At 31.9% G+C, this 17,525-nt stretch overlaps 1 protein-coding gene across 1 annotated transcript; it reads left to right on the top strand.

The window, feature by feature from the left end:
• Positions 1-254: 254 nt before the first annotated feature.
• Positions 255-17,216, top strand: alph (protein phosphatase alphabet). Its single transcript, XM_090112643.1, has 4 exons — positions 255-1,420; positions 4,149-4,266; positions 14,104-14,230; positions 14,914-17,216. Exons 1-4 carry the CDS (start codon positions 608-610, stop codon positions 15,020-15,022), a joined length of 1,167 nt encoding a protein of 388 aa, XP_089968769.1. The 5' UTR covers positions 255-607; the 3' UTR covers positions 15,023-17,216.
• Positions 17,217-17,525: the final 309 nt, after the last annotated feature.

The following is a 17,525-nucleotide window of genomic DNA, read 5'->3' as shown; positions in this document are numbered from 1 at the left end:
TTTTATTTATAAATTTATATATTTTTTATCTTTTTTTGAAAATATAGATAAAACAAATAGTATAGACAATAGAAAAACAGGTAAATCCAGATCAATTTATATTTCATTTCTGTTTTAAAACCATTGCTGTAGCTTTGTAGTTTCTTGCATTGTTATTTTATATAATAAATTACATAAAAAATAATAAAAAACGCTAATTTCATATATATTTTAGAAAATCATTGATGGAGTTTAAAAAAATTTGATTGAAAAATTAGTCATAGACAATTACTATTTATGTCCGCCGTTCATTCTTTTGAGTTGCTTTTTCGTTTTACGATTTCGTAGAGAGCACGATTTGTCATCGAGTTCTACGCAACACATTTGCAATAATCCAAATACGTAGAAGAAAGTTTAACAGCTTTATTTAGATTTAGATTTAACAACACTAGTTGATTTGCTACGGACAGTACAGCTTAGTGTGGACAGTTCCTTTGAGACGAGATCCTATCGCAAGACCCAGTGATGCTTTTCTTTGCCTTTTACGTTGTCGCCTGTGAAATTTGCTCGAGTGCCTGATGGTGCAAGAAGTATGTGCGATTAGTGAATCAATACAGAGGGAAACAGTATGGGGGCTTTTTTAAACAAACCTGAGACTAAGAAATATAACGAGAGCGGGGAAGGTAACGGTCTTCGCTATGGCGTGGCGTCGATGCAAGGATGGCGCGTGGAAATGGAAGATGCGCACCACGCTCAGCTTACACTAAACGGGACTCTATCGGACTGGTCCTACTTCGCAGTCTTCGACGGCCACGCGGGGGCCCGGGTGTCAGCACATTGCGCGGACAATCTGCTAGAATGTATCCTGCAGACGGAGGAGTTTAGACGGGATGACATCGCAGAAGCGATACGCGCTGGTTTCCTCGATCTGGACAAGAAAATGAGAGAATTGCCAGAGCTGTCAAACGGCGAAGAGAAGTCAGGGTCGACGGCAGTATGCGCGTTTGTATCGCCTAAACAGATATACATAGCCAATTGTGGTGATTCCCGCGCTGTACTAGCACGGAACGGAGCGCCGATATTCGCTACGCGCGATCACAAGCCGGAGTTACCGTCGGAGAAGTCCCGTATAGTTCAGGCCGGAGGCACGGTGATGATACAGCGAGTTAATGGAAGCTTGGCTGTGTCTCGTGCGCTCGGTGATTATGAATACAAGAAGGTGCTGGATCGCGGGCCGTGCGAGCAACTGGTGTCACCAGAGCCTGAGGTATCCGTGCATGAGCGGTTGGATTCTGAAGACGAATTCTTGGTGCTGGCGTGCGATGGAGTGTGGGATGTAATGAGCAATGAGGCTCTTTGTGCATATGTTCACTCTCTGCTGCAGTTAACGGATGACCTTGTGGCTATTACCAATCAAGTTATTGACACCTGCCTCTATAAGGTAAACAGATTTTTTATTACCACATGTTAGGTTCATACTCATATAGGCAAGCTATAATTTTAATGAACACCTCCATGTCCATTGATTACCATAAGTATGGCAAAAAATAAACAAATTTTGTGTAAAATAAGAAATTTAATAACTCAGGCCCCGGAATCACAGACACAATAGAAAATCTATTGAGTCGTGGACCGATCGGGCCGTTTGGGGCTCAATAGGTTAATAATTAATCCTAAGCTGAATGATTAAAGATAAATTAAACTAACATTGAAATTTCATGAAATAAACACAAAATAGGTACATTGGCTATATATTTATGTGCAAGCTTAGTAACAGTTTTTCCTCGTAACATACTTAAATGTTTCCTGAACAACTTGAGAGTAACAGCCCAATCTCTCGTAACTTAGACGTAACAAAAGTCTTACTCATAGATGATCACTATAAGGAAAATGTTGATTGAATTTAACCTCAAAATTACCGAGCCTACTGAACAAGTGGTAATTTTTTAAGTATTATTTGCCTTTGATAAATATTATAAAGCAGTACACACATGTCATACATAGTATTTAATTATTGTATACCATAAGATGGCTATTGGTAACTTAAAAGGGCTTCCTATCGAATCTTTCTCTAAATTAGATTAGTGCTTTAATATACTTATAAAGTCAATGTGTCGAGAGGATTAGGAATTAGCAACGTTGACCTTGCTGACATGATGTTTATCGGATAAAAGGATTTCTAATATTTATTATTTATTGCCTCCCAAGTTTTTTGAAAACTATATAATTTTTTAAACTACTATCAAAGAAAGCAATTTTGCAATTTTATATTAAAATGGTCAGTGTTTTATAAAACACCAGGTACAATTTCCTAATAAAATAAAATAAATAATCAATCAATCTAATAATAGCAACAATTCTTATATTGCACGCCTCATAAGTGAAGCGTTGAGGTGGGTACTACTGTCACTTCGCGCAAAACATCTGATTTTTCAAACTTAAAATGTCTTTATGTATCATACATTGCACTTGTAAGATAATACATACACACATATTAAGAAAAAACACTATTTTTAACATTCGTGATATTTTTGATGTCATTTTTGTTATTTAAACTAGTTAAAAAACAGTTTAAAAAAGTTCTGTCTTGGACGTCCGTGTGTCTGTATGTGCGGAGGATTTTCTTGTTAACACGATAGCGACCGAAATACTTTACTAACCGAGTCTTTTTTTTTCTCTTACGCTTGAGTATGCTCAGGAATAGAACCCTTTCATTTTTCAGGGTCTGATTCGATGTGGTTTAATTGTTATTAAATAAACAAAAATAATGATTAATAAATAATTATTAAAAAAAAATTATGAGGCGTGCACTTTTGGATTTTCCAAATTTTTCAATATTTGGTTTGGATCTTGAGGAAAGAAAATATTACATCATGTTTTGTATTTGAATTTCTCTTTAGAGGAAAATGGTGATAAGTTGTAATAATGACTTCCTGTTAAGTTAAAAATAAACATTATAAAGTAGGACATATAAATTTTTATCTATATTGCCTAAATTTGTCAAAGCATTATAATTAAAAAAAATCAATATAATACGCTAATTATATTATCAATATAAAATTTGTCTAATTATTGCTATTCTTAAAATCAGAGAGCAATCGGAAAATTCTTTTGATATCAAAATAACAAAATATGATATTCAGTAATATGAAAAATTTTTTTGCCAATTTCAATGTTTAAAGTGAGAGAACCGAGTGAGAGAAGAAATAATAATCATGATATCTAATCCCTAAAAATTTCATGCTTAGTTTGGTGTTATTAATTATATGCCTATCATGTATCTTTAAGTGTCTATTAGCAGATTAACAATCTACTTGAAATAAATAATTCATTGATAGTAGTAATTGAACAGACAAGAACCTTCTGAGCTATTTTGATACTCTTCATTCATAATTGCTAAAAAACATTTCACCCTTCAAGTGACATTTTAAAGTGAGTTCACATTTATAAATAAATATTAACCGAGGTCTCACTAACGGTTAGTTAAACGTTTCACAACCCACACATATAAAGAGGAAATGAGAATGACTTACACCCCTTTTATACATCCCACATATTTTCTTCATTGACAATAGAAATTGTGTCATTCATTTTGCTCTGAGGGACAAAAGATCTTGTTCTGTTGTCCAGAAGTTATTATATTGTTTTGATTAGCTTTGAATTCAGATGGAGTTTATCAATATGATGTATGACATTTTGTGTATTCAGATTGAACTGAGCAGAAATTAGGAGTAGGCAATGAATGAACATTCATTATGTTTTCATAAGCAGATAATAATTAATTAGCCAATCTTATATTGAGCTAACATATTGCAGTGAATTGTAACTTCAATGGTTAATGATTGTATCATTTCCTGGATTTTTTTATTCATTTATCAGCTTACCATCAGGCGAGATTGTGGCCAAGAGCTCCCCTATTGCAGCATAAAAAAAATTAGATGGAAACATGCACAAAACATATCCATTATAACGAGTTTCTTAACAATTAATGCTGTAACTCTTTCAAATTTCTACTTGAACACAATTGTTACCGTCCATAATATCTTAATTTACATTATTAATAATCAAACTCCGCTTATGTAATAAATACAAACCAAATATTTTATTAATTCGATGTAATATGTGAGCCAAATAAAATAGTCATCTACATTGACCGTGAAATATTACAGGGGAGCAAGGACAACATGAGCATCGTGCTGGTGGTGTTCCCCGCGGCGCCGAAGCCGGACCCGGAGGCGCAGCGCGCGGACCGCGAGCTCGACGACACGCTGCGCCAGCGGCTCACAGGTTGTTATCACTCTCTACTGCATGCGTGTCAGCAGCCGCGGAAACGGGCCGACGGACAGACTGACGGACGCGGGGATACCGATAGCGGTACCGGTATGACCGGCACGGGTACAGAAACCGGTACCGGTGCAGGTGCGGGTACAGGCGCTCAGGGGGACACGAGTGTTGACGCGTAGGACGAGTGTCTAGAACGTTCTAGAATGTATGATGCAAGTTAATGTTTAGATTGTTGAGAATTTGGACCGCATGGTAAGAATGGCGCTCGATAAAGTAACATAGGACAGGTGGGATGGTCTAGATCTGCAAGATTCTATGCGGTTTAACTTTTAAATTTTTATTTTTTAGTTAAGAAATGTTTAGCACTAAATGAAGGAATAAGAGGGCTCAGGGATTGTTTATGTTGTAAGCCTAGTTGGAATAGGATGATATGTTGGAATGTTCTATACAGAATTTATTGAGAAATAATAGGATTTTTCTAGGTCTTCAAATTTCTACATACATACTTTTATTAACATTAGACTACACAAGTTAATCTAGTTGTAGAAAGTTCAATAATGTGTAGTTTTGGAATATTGTCACAGTAGAATGGGGAAGTTTTCAGTGTAGATTCTACTATTTAGATCAATATTTAACAGAGATGATGTGGGAGTTGGGACCTTTCTAGAAATCCAAAGCGGACCAATATTAACAAAAATACTAACAATCCCTTCAATTTTACCTGACATTATAAAATGATGTTTTATTATTTAGGAAGAGTAACAATTATTTACAAAAAAGATTTTTTATGTCATTTATTTGATTTTTTGTGTAAGGAAAGTTTAGAATTAATACTTAATAATGTTTTGAGACGAGTGCCCGATTGGAATTTTTTATGCAAACTCTCTATTTAGCCAGATTTGTTAACTAGAATGTTCTGGAAGAATAAGTGAATTTATTATGGGTTGGAAAACAGCATTATTTGAAGGGGGCTCCATAAACTCTGAAATCTGTGTTTTAAACATTTTTTTTAGTGTACGCCATTTATAATTTAGGAAAAAGAAAATTTAATACTTACTACTTTCTAGATAATACGCGCAGCGTCATACAAATACCCTTAATGAGTATTTTGGTATTATTTTTAATTAAGCACTTAGATTAAACTAAGAGGGTAAATTGGGTTGTAATTAAATTTTAAAATAATTTGGATATTTTTCAATTCAATTCAATTTTTTCGAAGGGTGGCAATTTTGTTTGTTTTATGGAAATTAATATACATGCAAGAAAACATTTAAATATGTCATAAATAATTATATTAATGAGATCATTTTACAAAAAACAATACATGATAAAGTATTGTCATAAAGAATGGCATTGTTTTAAAATTTTACCTTATATCCTTGGTTGGATATTTTTTAAAGTTTACATTCATAAAGAAGAACGCAATAATTTATGTAACGTTGAGAGACAAAGAGCTTTAAACTCTAATTAGAAGTAAGAAAAGCCAAAAAAGTACAATAAAATATATTTCAAATAAATAGTACAAAAATACAAATAATACTTAAAGTAAGTACTTTTTGAGGTCTACTTATAATTTTATTATATACTGACATACAATATGTATGTGAAACATTCATATAATAACATAATTAGTCAGAATTTCTAGTAAATGTTGGTGGTTCCATAATACCAAATGGGACATTATACTTTTCACATTAAGTTAAAAAATTATAACGAAGCATTCAAATTAGACATAATTTATATATAATATACAAGTATGTATTAGTCTAAATAATGCTTAATTCGTAAAATTTCTAATCGTGGCGTGCCAAATAAATTTAACAAACTATAACACACTTGTGCATACAATAAACATTATATCAAGGATATATAAATTAAATAATAAGTTTTCATTCACATATTAAATTGATTTATATCAAGAATAAATTCTCTTATTCTTGATATTATATCATGAATATTCTAGAAGTTCGTGCCTAAAATTAGAACAAAAAAAAATATAAACAATTATCATAATCAAATGGCGGGTAGTTAAAAAAGAAATAGTTTGTAGAAATTTACTACAGAAATAATTTACTACAGAATACCTTTATAGAACTTTGAGAAGTGACTATAGATAGTAATTTACCCAATATTATCTATATATATTCTTAACCAATTCGCGGCAGGTTTTCCTATCAAATAAAGACCGACTTACAAAGCGGTGTTATATTAAAGAGTATTACACCAAATATTATGGAATACTTATTACAATTGTATGCCATATAATTAATTTTATTGAACGGTGTATCCCGGCTTCACAGAAAGTTGCACTGTCACGGTTTATAATCATTTTAAATAATATCATTACGGGTTTCCATATCGTTACCTATGTCGATAACGGTATATATCATAAAATGACACAATACATATTTTAAGATATAACACCGTGTCCTATACGTATTTCGATTTAAATATACCTAATTGTATGCCTAAAACACACTGAAATAATAAATATCGAGGAAAATTTGCAAATATAGGGCATAACCATTTTAAATATAACTTTTAAATGCAAAAATTATAAAATGTACGAGACATTTTATGAGCAGGGATTGGTCGAAATGTTTTCCCGCGCTCAACAAACTTTCGCGCGCTTATAACGATTGGTGGTGTTTATTTTTATTTTTTAGTAATGTCGCATTATAAAATAGCTTGACAGTTTATGTAGATACCTTCTTGGTAGATAAGTACTCGTATTTATGCCAACCATGAAAAAAAAATTTTTTTTCATCAGTATTCTTACGAATAAAAGGGGAAAGCTGTATTAAATAAATATACACTTCAAATATTATATTATTCAATAATTGAAACGCAGCTATAGTTGTACGTTAATAATTAAGGTAAAAATGTAGACATACCAATAGTAATTTAATACAGTGTAACAAATGTGCCAAAAATTTATAGGTACAATCCTATACCGTTTTATGAAGTGCCAAATCTTGATATACAAATACATGGGAACAGCTGTAGGTATACTATAAGAATCTCGGATCATTGATACTGATATTGAGTGTCTGTATGACCATTGAATCTGATATTCTGCTGCAAATACCTGAAATGGTAACCATGGTTACATGTTCAGCAAAATCGTTCTGAAATTTTTAGGCCTGGAACGGTAAACACTGTAGAGCAGTTAAGTTAAAACATAAAGATAAATAAGAGTAGAAGTTTTAAATATTGCATCCGCAATTTTTTGCTTCCGCGGTATGCTACATATATTTGACAGGAATGTAAGAAGTCGATAAGTTATGTAGAAGAATAGAAAGAGAGTGCTAGTATATCAGACACATAGGAGTAAAAGGGTGATCTAGGATCTTGTCTGTATAGAAAATTTATCTCGTATAATACTAACAGGTAGAATATTTTTGTTATTTTTTCAGATGCCTAATTTAAATGACAGTAATGAGTAACTAAGTTTTGTTAGAGGCTTGTGTTCTAGCAGACTAACCAACTATTTACGTTGTAATGAAATGTACTATGTCTACATAGTGGAATGTAGAAGGTTATGCGTTCAATCGGTTATCGCTTTAAGCGTAGTAAAAGAATTTTACATGGTATCGCGTTTTGTTATGTAGCATGAATCGTTCGCATGTCGTTGTGTATATTATATTACTATATATTACAGTAGCTTTGTGCCTGCGTGATTTATAGCTATAGTGCTCACTTTGTGATGTATTTGTTCTTTTGTGTGCTTCTGTTTTATTATTATTCTTTGAACGGAGTTTCGGCTTGACGGCAGGTGTAATGAACTGTTTAGGCCCAGTTTCATCAAGCTCTGTTAGTTAGTTTAACACGCTGTTAACTCTTTTAACGGGACATCAATGTAAGGGAGTGTCCCACCATGACCTAATCGAGGATTAGTTTCCTTAACACGGCATTATATTTAACCCGTGGCATAGAGGCTCTTTAAACTTTTAACAAGCGATTAGAAAAAATGATTTGAAGTTTTCTTGCTGTCAAGATGGACTCTGCATACTATTTTATTTTTGAAAATGAAGATGTGTTGGATGATTTGTATAATTTGGATTATATAGTGCGACCGCGACGGCCCAGAATTTATAAAGACGTCGTCATTGTTTCGAAGAATATGATGATGTTGATTTTAGTACAAGATTTCGTTTATCAAAACAATCGGTTTTGGAAGTATTGCAATTAATTGAAGATAAACTCGAATAACCGTCGGATCTGTAAGTAAAACTATCTCGTGAGGTAATATTTATATTTATGTGCATAAAAGGTTCCTTCCTACATACTGTATTATTTTCAATTAAACCATAATAATCCTGTGAGTCATCTCAAATCTAGTATTGAATACCAATATAGGTACTTAAAATGTAAACTTCACCACTACTCAGGTAAGGCTCAGGCCTCCTCATGATTATGAAATGTACTTATCTTAATTTTAAATTCTGTTTTAGGAATCTATCAGTTTCAACTACAGACCAACTGCTTATTGTAGTGCAGTGCAGTGATGGCTCAGTGGTGAAAAACATTGTGAGGAAACCGACATATCATAAGATAGCGTGGTGGATAATGACCTGATCCCTTACCGTGTTTAAGTTTAAGTTAGCACTACCAATCCCATGTCCCAGCAGTGAGAAAGTATATGGGCTGACGATGATGATGATCCTAATTTAATTTAAATGTGACATTGTTATAGAAATATGTAATTTTTCATGTTACCTAAATAAATAAAACTTGTGTTTTTATAAAACATTTTTATTGTACCCTTAGATTGTACCTATCAACATCATTCAATAAATAGGTTATAACAACTAGATACTAGGTTATTACAAACAATAATTTACTATTAATTTACTTTATTTATTATATATATATTATTATTTGCTGCTTTGTCTTTATTTTTCTTGTTTTAATTGCTCTTGTAGTATGAGATCTCTCGCACTTTCCTTCGGACTCCGAATTTTTTTTCGTAATTTCAACCAGATCCAGTTTACCTTCGACCAAGTGAAATTGAACCGCGATTTTTCTTCAACATTATTGTATTTATTCAACTCAAAATAAAAAATTCAAATAACACAAGAAAAATTACAACAAAACAATCTCCAAATAACATCAAACATTTGTAACCATGGTAACGACCAAATCGTTTGACATATAAACCAGCAAACGTAAAAGTTTCTACATGATTATTAAATTGTATACTGTGTTAGAACATTTCAATTTAGTCGAATTACCAAACATGACAGTTATTATACAACTAGAACAAATAGCCCCAACGTGCGAAACTATGGCATTGTCAACTATGACATTTTGTTTCGGGCGGTTTAAAATACGAATGAATGATTCGTGAGTCGCTCAGTTAATGGTCCATTTGATAATCGGCTGTAAGATTTCCTTCTTGGGACCTGTAGAGTTGACAACGATGTTAAAATACATGTTTAATTTGAAGCTCGATTAATAAATGTCTGATTTAGAAAATATTGGTGAAATTGGGTCTTAGACCCAATTTCACCAATATTTTCTAAATCAGACATTTATTAATCGAGCTTCAAATTAAACATGTATTTTAACATCGTTGTCAACTCTACAGGTCCCAAGAAGGAAATCTAACAGCCGATTATCAAATCGACCATTAACTGAGCGACTCACGAATCATTCATTCGTATTTTAAACCGCCCGAAACAAAATGTCATAGTTGACAATGCCATAGTTTCGCACGTTGGGGCTATTTGTTCTAGTTGTATAATAACTGTCATGTTTGGTAATTCGACTAAATTGAAATGTTCTAACACAGTATACAATTTAATAATCATGTAGAAACTTTTACGTTTGCTGGTTTATATGTCAAACGATTTGGTCGTTACCATGGTTACAAATGTTTGATGTTATTTGGAGATTGTTTTGTTGTGATTTTTCTTGTGTTATTTTAATTTTATTTTGAGTTGAATAAATACAATAATGTTGAAGAAAAATCGCGGTTCAATTTCACTTGGTCGAAGGTAAACTGGATCTGGTTGAAATTACGAAAAAAAATTCGGAGTCCGAAGGAAAGTGCGAGAGATCTCATACTAGAAGAGCAATTAAAACAAGAAAAATAAAGACGAAGCAGCAAGATACATTTAAAGTAAATTAATAGTAAATTCTTGTTTGTAATAACCTAGTATCTAGTTGTTATAACCTATTTATTGAATGATGTTGATAGGTACAATCTAAGGGTACAATAAAAATGTTTTATAAAAACACAAGTTTTATTTATTTAGGTAACATGAAAAATTACATATTTCTATAACAATGTCACATTTAAATTAAATTAGGATCATCATCATCGTCAGCCCATATACTTTCTCACTGCTGGAACATGGGATTGGTAGTGCTAACTTAAACTTAAACACGGTAAGGGATCAGGTCATTATCCACCACGCTATCTTATGATATGTCGGTTTCCTCACAATGTTTTTCACCACTGAGCCATCACTGCACTGCACTACAATAAGCAGTTGGTCTGTAGGTGAAACTGATAGATTCCTAAAACAGAATTTAAAATTAAGATAAGTACATTTCATAATCATGAGGAGGCCTGAGCCTTACCTGAGTAGTGGTGAAGTTTACATTTTAAGTACCTATATTGGTATTCAATACTAGATTTGACATGACTCACAGGATTATTATGGTTTAATTGAAAATAATACAGTATGTAGGAAGGAACCTTTATGCACATAAATATAAATATTACCTCACGAGATAGTTTTACTTACAGATCCGACGGTTATTCGAGTTTATCTTCAATTAATTGCAATACTTCCAAAACCGTTTGTTTTGATAAACGAAATCTTGTACTAAAATCAACATCATCATATTCTTCAAAACAATGACGACGTCTTTATAAATTCTGGGCCGTCGCGGTCGCACTATATAATCCAAATTATACAAATCATCCGATACATCTTCATTTTCAAAAATAAAATAGTATGCAGAGTCCATCTTGACAGCAAGAAAACTTCAAATCATTTTTTCTAATCGCTTGTTAAAAATTTAAAGAGCCTCTATGCCACGGGTTAAATATAATGCCGTGTTAAGGAAACTAATCCTCGATTAGGTCATGGTGGGACACTCCCTTACATTGATGTCCCGTTAAAAGAGTTAACAGCGTGTTAAACTAACTAACAGAGCTTGATGAAACTGGGCCAATGTCACTTTTTTAATGTTGTGATTGAAATTTAGATTGTTGCTATATTTTGAAATTATTTAGAAATATGTGATACTTAAATTTACTTACAAAATTTTATATTAAGTATAACATTTTATTATGACTAAAGAATCTTATAAAAGCGAGATAAGTGGTTATTAAAAATATACAAATTAACTGTGTTAAAGATCATAAAGAGATTATCATGTTGTTACTATATTGTAAAAGTTTTACTGTGGGAAGAGTAATGAGTTAACAAGATTTAATTTTCTTAGAAGTAGGCGTCGATACAGAAGAATGCAGTTTTTTCTAATATGTAACAGTATGGTCCATTAGTTTCAAATTAATTTAGAAACAGCATATTAAAAACACCTTAATAGTCAATTAAGCATAATATTTTACATAGAAATATACAACAATATATTAGTCACACGAATTTTGCAATTTTTAGACGATTATTTAGAAAGTGTAGTGGATTCGATTAATATTATATTAATAAGTTTATCAACTATAGATATATATACAGATGATAGCTAGATAAATTAATGTATAGATGACGATAATAATAATTTATTTTAACAGTAAGACTTAGTTGGTTCTACATTGTTAAAAGTAATAATTAATATTACATTTCATCAAATTAATGTTACCATCGTTTATTAATTATAATTAAGTGACAAATTATATTTGGTGTTACGTTTTTAAATATTTTTTATCAGTCGTGCGAGATTTTTAGTTTATAATGATAAGATTATTATAATTTAATGTGCAATTAATATTATCATGTTATATTTATAGAACAGCTGTTATATTGTTAGAAAAAAAATATACAATAATTATACTGAAAATGTTACAAAAATATGTGATACATAATGTGTCTTGTCGTTCTAGGTTATATAATACTCTTAATTAAAATTTCTAATGTATATTTCGCCATTTATTGTTATTTATAATTAAATAGTTTAAAACGAACGCATGGTTTCATTGCTTTGATCCTGTCCCCTCATAACCGGTTTTGGCGGGAAAATATAAAATTGGCGGGAAAGTTTTTTTTTCGGAGGGTTAAAGCAATGAACGTGTGCTCTGTCAGCCGTCTTGAGGCAATCTGTGGTCAGTGGTCACGGCGACGAAGCCTTTCGAGTTAATTGTGACGCATGCACATCTAATTTAGCTTATCGATTGTAGATAATGTAATCTATAGAATAAATAACCTATAAATAAAATTTCATTGCATGACTATGTTGCATGTTTGGTGTTGTTGCTTTCTTTTATTTAATTTTTATGGCTACACAAATAATGTTTGAAGGAATTGTTTACAATTATAAAACGTTATTAATATTAATAACATGATAACATAAAACATTAATTAAAAGTTAAAACAAAAATTAGGAAGAATAACTAGTTTTAGTCAATCGTAATTCGTATCCAAATATTATACTACTTATACATAAATTTAAAAGTATTTATAGATGTGGCATGTGAAATATAATGGTGCCTTCACGTTTTTATTGGATATTCCATCAAATATTACTACTATACGACACGAACGTTCACATTTCAAGTCTAGTTTTTAAGGTGACCTTGACATAACCTCAAGTTTAACCTTCAAGTTGTCAACGGTTTATTTAATTATGTCATTTCTAAAGGCCGTTCTACACTATGCTTAAGCTATTTTTGTACGGAAAATGTGTTAGTATGGTAGTGCTTTTATTAGTCAATTTAAAAAGCGGCCTGGGCAGTCTCATTTGTGTAAAGGGGATAATTTTTCAATAAAATTATGGGAAAACCATTCATCTGTTATGGTAATGTCATTCAACTGATATGGTAATGATTGAAATTGAACGCATTACATTGATTTATCCAAATTAAAAGTTAAAGTACTTAGTTTAAAAATACCTATAAGTATCACTTATGATTTTAAAGTGATACTAGTTGTCTTGGGTACCTAGGTAACTGCTTCAATAGGTAGGTAGATTGGAGCAGTTACCTAGTTACTTGAACTTTCTGCACCAGGACCTAGTTTTTGCCTCTTTTGTGTTGAATCATTATTTACCTGTATGACGCCATTAGAAGGAAAATTCTATGTTTTAACGTTTATTGGCACGCTTTTTGCTCTATAGAAAATTATGACAAATCTGCGATTTTGATGCACTTAAGGTGTGAACTGCGCTTTATGATAGCTTATAAATATGTACAACAATTCAAAATACTTTTGTACTTAACCTTAAAATTAATTCGTATTATAACCGAGCAATGTTGGAATAGTAGTAAATGGGCCCTCTTCACAGTGGGCAGCGTTGGCCCAACAAATAATGGCGATTATGAATAAACACCTATAGTGGTGGCCGATCATAAACATATTTTAGGCTCTATCGTGATTGCCTAATAATGCCCAAAGCTGCCCAAACCGTGACAAAATTTAATACATTACAACGAATTTGTGCATTGCATTCTTATTACTTTACCAACGCTGTCCCTTAGAATGATGAAAGAAAACATATAGAGAAAATTGAGAAATTCAAGAAAATTTAACGACACGTATAAAAATTGCTCTTGGCCAGTGGATAATTATTAAAATTTATAGAAGGTCATTGTTAATGAATGAATAAAGTGCAATGGCATCAAGTAAGTAACAATTTGATTGCAAATTACAGCGCTGATAGAGAGCAACGCGGGCGCGGACGAGCACGACGACACGACGAGCCGCTTCTTGCGCGTGCTTAAGCAGCTGATGGACGAGAACATACCGGGCCTGCCGCCCGGCGGCGGGCTGGCTGCCAAGTGAGTGCACACCCTTATTTTGTTATACAGGGTGTAATCGTTAAGTAATTATAGATGTTTCTCGTTTTATTTACAAAAAAGTTATTATTGTCATTTTACTCATTTATAAGTACTTTCGATATTAATTTAAAGTTTTTTGATATCTGCAATAGTTACGGAATAATCGCCTGTGCACACTTAACGATTACACCCGGTATATGTTAAATTTAATATATGTGTGTTTTTGTAAGGAATTTTATATTTTTAGCTTCATAAATTATATTGTAGATGCAATGATTGTGTAATAAAAGTGAATATTATTAAAGTTTGTGACCTAGATTCATTCAACCTAGAGACAAAGAATTCTTTCGATTACATTAAAATAATGGACTTCATGCTATTGGTTACTTTCTGCGTAATAATTGAATGTTTATGTCTGATGAAGTTTGAACACTACCGACGTTGACGACGATATCGGTTAAATAAGGTTTATACTCTCTGAAATAAAATATCCATATAATGTATAATGTCAATTATACTATTCTGTATCAATTTATAATGGAATGTAAAGCAAATAAACATCAATATGCCATTTGTGGTTTATCGAAATGACATCTTTTACTCGTTTGTTTTTCTTTTTAAAAATATCTTAATCATACAATGATTATGTGAATGGTGTAATCAATATTTGGTATGCGTTACAGGCAAGGCTTATTGGACAAAATCTACAGGGAGTTCTACCCGGAGCACCCGGACAGCTCGGAGACGTTCGACTGCCAGGCCGACATCGCCGAGTCGGTCGGGCCCAACTAGACCCCGCTCTCACCCAACTACCCGCATTCTGTTGAAATTCTACTTTCCCCCTCTTTCACATACAAATTTCGCGGGAACGTAAAATTAGGTAAGAATTCACATCACTCCCCCTTGTGACATGAATAAATTTATATTGGTACTAATAATAAACTAAAATATAAAAAAAAGCATTTTTAAATTTAGATTAATACGTTTTATGTGTAAATTGATGTATCGTGTAAGTTTTAAACTGCCTACGAAACAGAATTCTGTCTTAAATTTGTGCGTTTTTATTTAATTGTAGAATTTTAACTCAATGTCGGTACACGGTTAAAAAAAACTGTAGTGTGACATCCTTGGAAAATAACCACCGAATAACACGCGGTTATAGAATTTCAAATTTAAATTGTGTGTTAATTGGTCACTGTGGCTATGGCGACATTGCATTCGTTCAAAATTTTAATATTGGCAACACTCGTTATTGTACATAGAGAATATCTCTTTTATTTGTGAATGCAAAATTGCTCGTATACGGTAACTTCGGCTAGTCGATTGTCGCTTTGTAAAAATCCCTGCTCGATCGCGTCAAGCTTACGGAAATTTGTTGTTGCAACCCCGAACGATGGACGTAGCTGAAGATATCTCAGTATGTATGTAATATTAATACTCTATACTCTATGCTGTGGATTGGTTCATACGTGACGTTTGGTTTGCGAATTGCGAACTGTCAAAGTCGGCCTCTCCACGGCAACGTTACAAAGAAAATGGTTTAAATTCGTCAAGTGTGTGGCACAAACTTAGTTTCCTTCAGAAAACTATATAGTAGATATAAATAATAATTTTTGTATGACAGCACACGGGTTTTGTTCAATTTGGCGGCGTTTTTTTTTTCATTTCGTAGTTTAGTTATTTGTTAAAGTATTGACTTTGTTCATAAATGTCATAATACTAGATGTAATATAGATATTCAAGTAAAGTACAGTATATAAAAATCTAAATATATATGATAAAGTGGTCGTCAAAATCTTATATAGGGTTTGTTAACTATGAAATATGAATTTACTCATTTTTTTTACCATACAATTCCGTACTATTATTATTGTCAATAAAATTCTATGTGGAAACAAATCGATAAAGTGTGGAAACATTCGTGGCGTTTTACTTAGCTTTTTCAATGTTTTATACAAGTTTCTGACATAAATTTTATACATTATAATTATTATGCGCAAATCTGTACATAACCTATAAAACTGCATAGTCAAATCCAAATGTTTCGTATAGATATATAATAATTTAGCTTAATAAAACTGGGAATTGGAGCGCACTGTTATTTTATTTAATTTCTTACAGTTGCTTAAAATGTCTAAGTCATTGTCTACGGTTTTGGTGTTAACAGCTTTGTACTTAGAAATTACATTTTAAGGTATCCAACCATATCAAATGTGACTAAAGTTTTGGATTGAAATTATTGTTCTATGAGCAGTTTATTGTTGGTTTTAAACCGTTTCCGAACTGTAGATAACTCCCTTAGTTATATTTCCACTTGCGTGTAAATAAAAATATACTTTTGTACCTGCTCCAACGGAACATTAGAGTCTAAAATGTGAATTAGGGAAAATATGTCTATTGTATATGTACAGCTATTCCTATTCTTATTTCTAAATGTAGACGCTTGTTAACATAGATTAAATTTATGCTTATAGCTAAATTGTTTCTGGATTTCAATGCAATTTATTGCATAGTGCCAAACGGTCACTATAATAAATCGCGAGTTGAATCCGATAAAATTCTGTTTGGAATGATTTTGAGAGACAAGCATTTTAGTCTTTTTGGAAGTAAGAATGTTATAGTCTGTGCAGTGTCATGGGATTGTTATTAAATTTTAGTAAATCTTAATGTACCTTGCAAAATTTTTAATGATTATAATTTGAGAATCCCGAGTAAATTTATCTGTAGTGGATTAAATTTCATCTGGCAACATTGTTTACTCTGTGGTCTTACGTGCATTGAGTTGTTTATAGTTTTAACACTTTTTGTATTAGACCAAATATTTTGGGCAGAGGGTTTTGTTTTATTTTTGTCCAACTGAAACGTTAGCGGTAGTTTGTCTGATTGTTTTTTAATATTATTTCGCTTTCTGACGAAAGTCGATGAGTGTGTCTCGTTATATCTAGTAGACGCTTGAACAATAAATAAATACCTGTACGTACCTTTATATGGCTTTTTATTTCTCATCTCAAAGTATTTAATAAGTTTTATGGTGGTTATTTAAAATACCTACAAATCAATATATAGCTGTTAACATCGAAAAGACACGTGTATTTATACAAGTGAAACATGTATTATCAGATATTTCAGTCATAGGATTTGGTAGCTTTTGTATAAAACTAAGTATAAAACATTAACAAATAACCACCCATAAAAGCTTTAAAAATTATGATACTTATTCAATTAATAACTTAAAATTGAATTATATTATTATTAAAAATTTTATTATTAAGAATTATATTATATTACTAGCGGT

Source organism: Colias eurytheme, chromosome 18, assembly GCF_061535395.1.
Source record: "Colias eurytheme isolate Ceu_HAF_F1 chromosome 18, ilColEury1 Martin Lab GWU primary, whole genome shotgun sequence".
In the NCBI taxonomy this organism is placed as follows: domain Eukaryota; kingdom Metazoa; phylum Arthropoda; class Insecta; order Lepidoptera; family Pieridae; genus Colias; species Colias eurytheme.
This window is presented reverse-complemented; position numbering and strand designations above follow the sequence as displayed.

Bases quoted from the DNA above. Each gene is read 5' to 3' on its own strand.
- alph (XM_090112643.1), top strand. From the start codon at position 608: ATGGGGGCTTTTTTAAACAAACCTGAGACTAAGAAATATAACGAGAGC. The intron at 1,421-4,148 runs GTAAACAGATTT...GAAATATTACAG, and splicing joins TTGACACCTGCCTCTATAAG to GGGAGCAAGGACAACATGAG. The intron at 4,267-14,103 runs GTTGTTATCACT...TGCAAATTACAG, and splicing joins GCTGCGCCAGCGGCTCACAG to CGCTGATAGAGAGCAACGCG.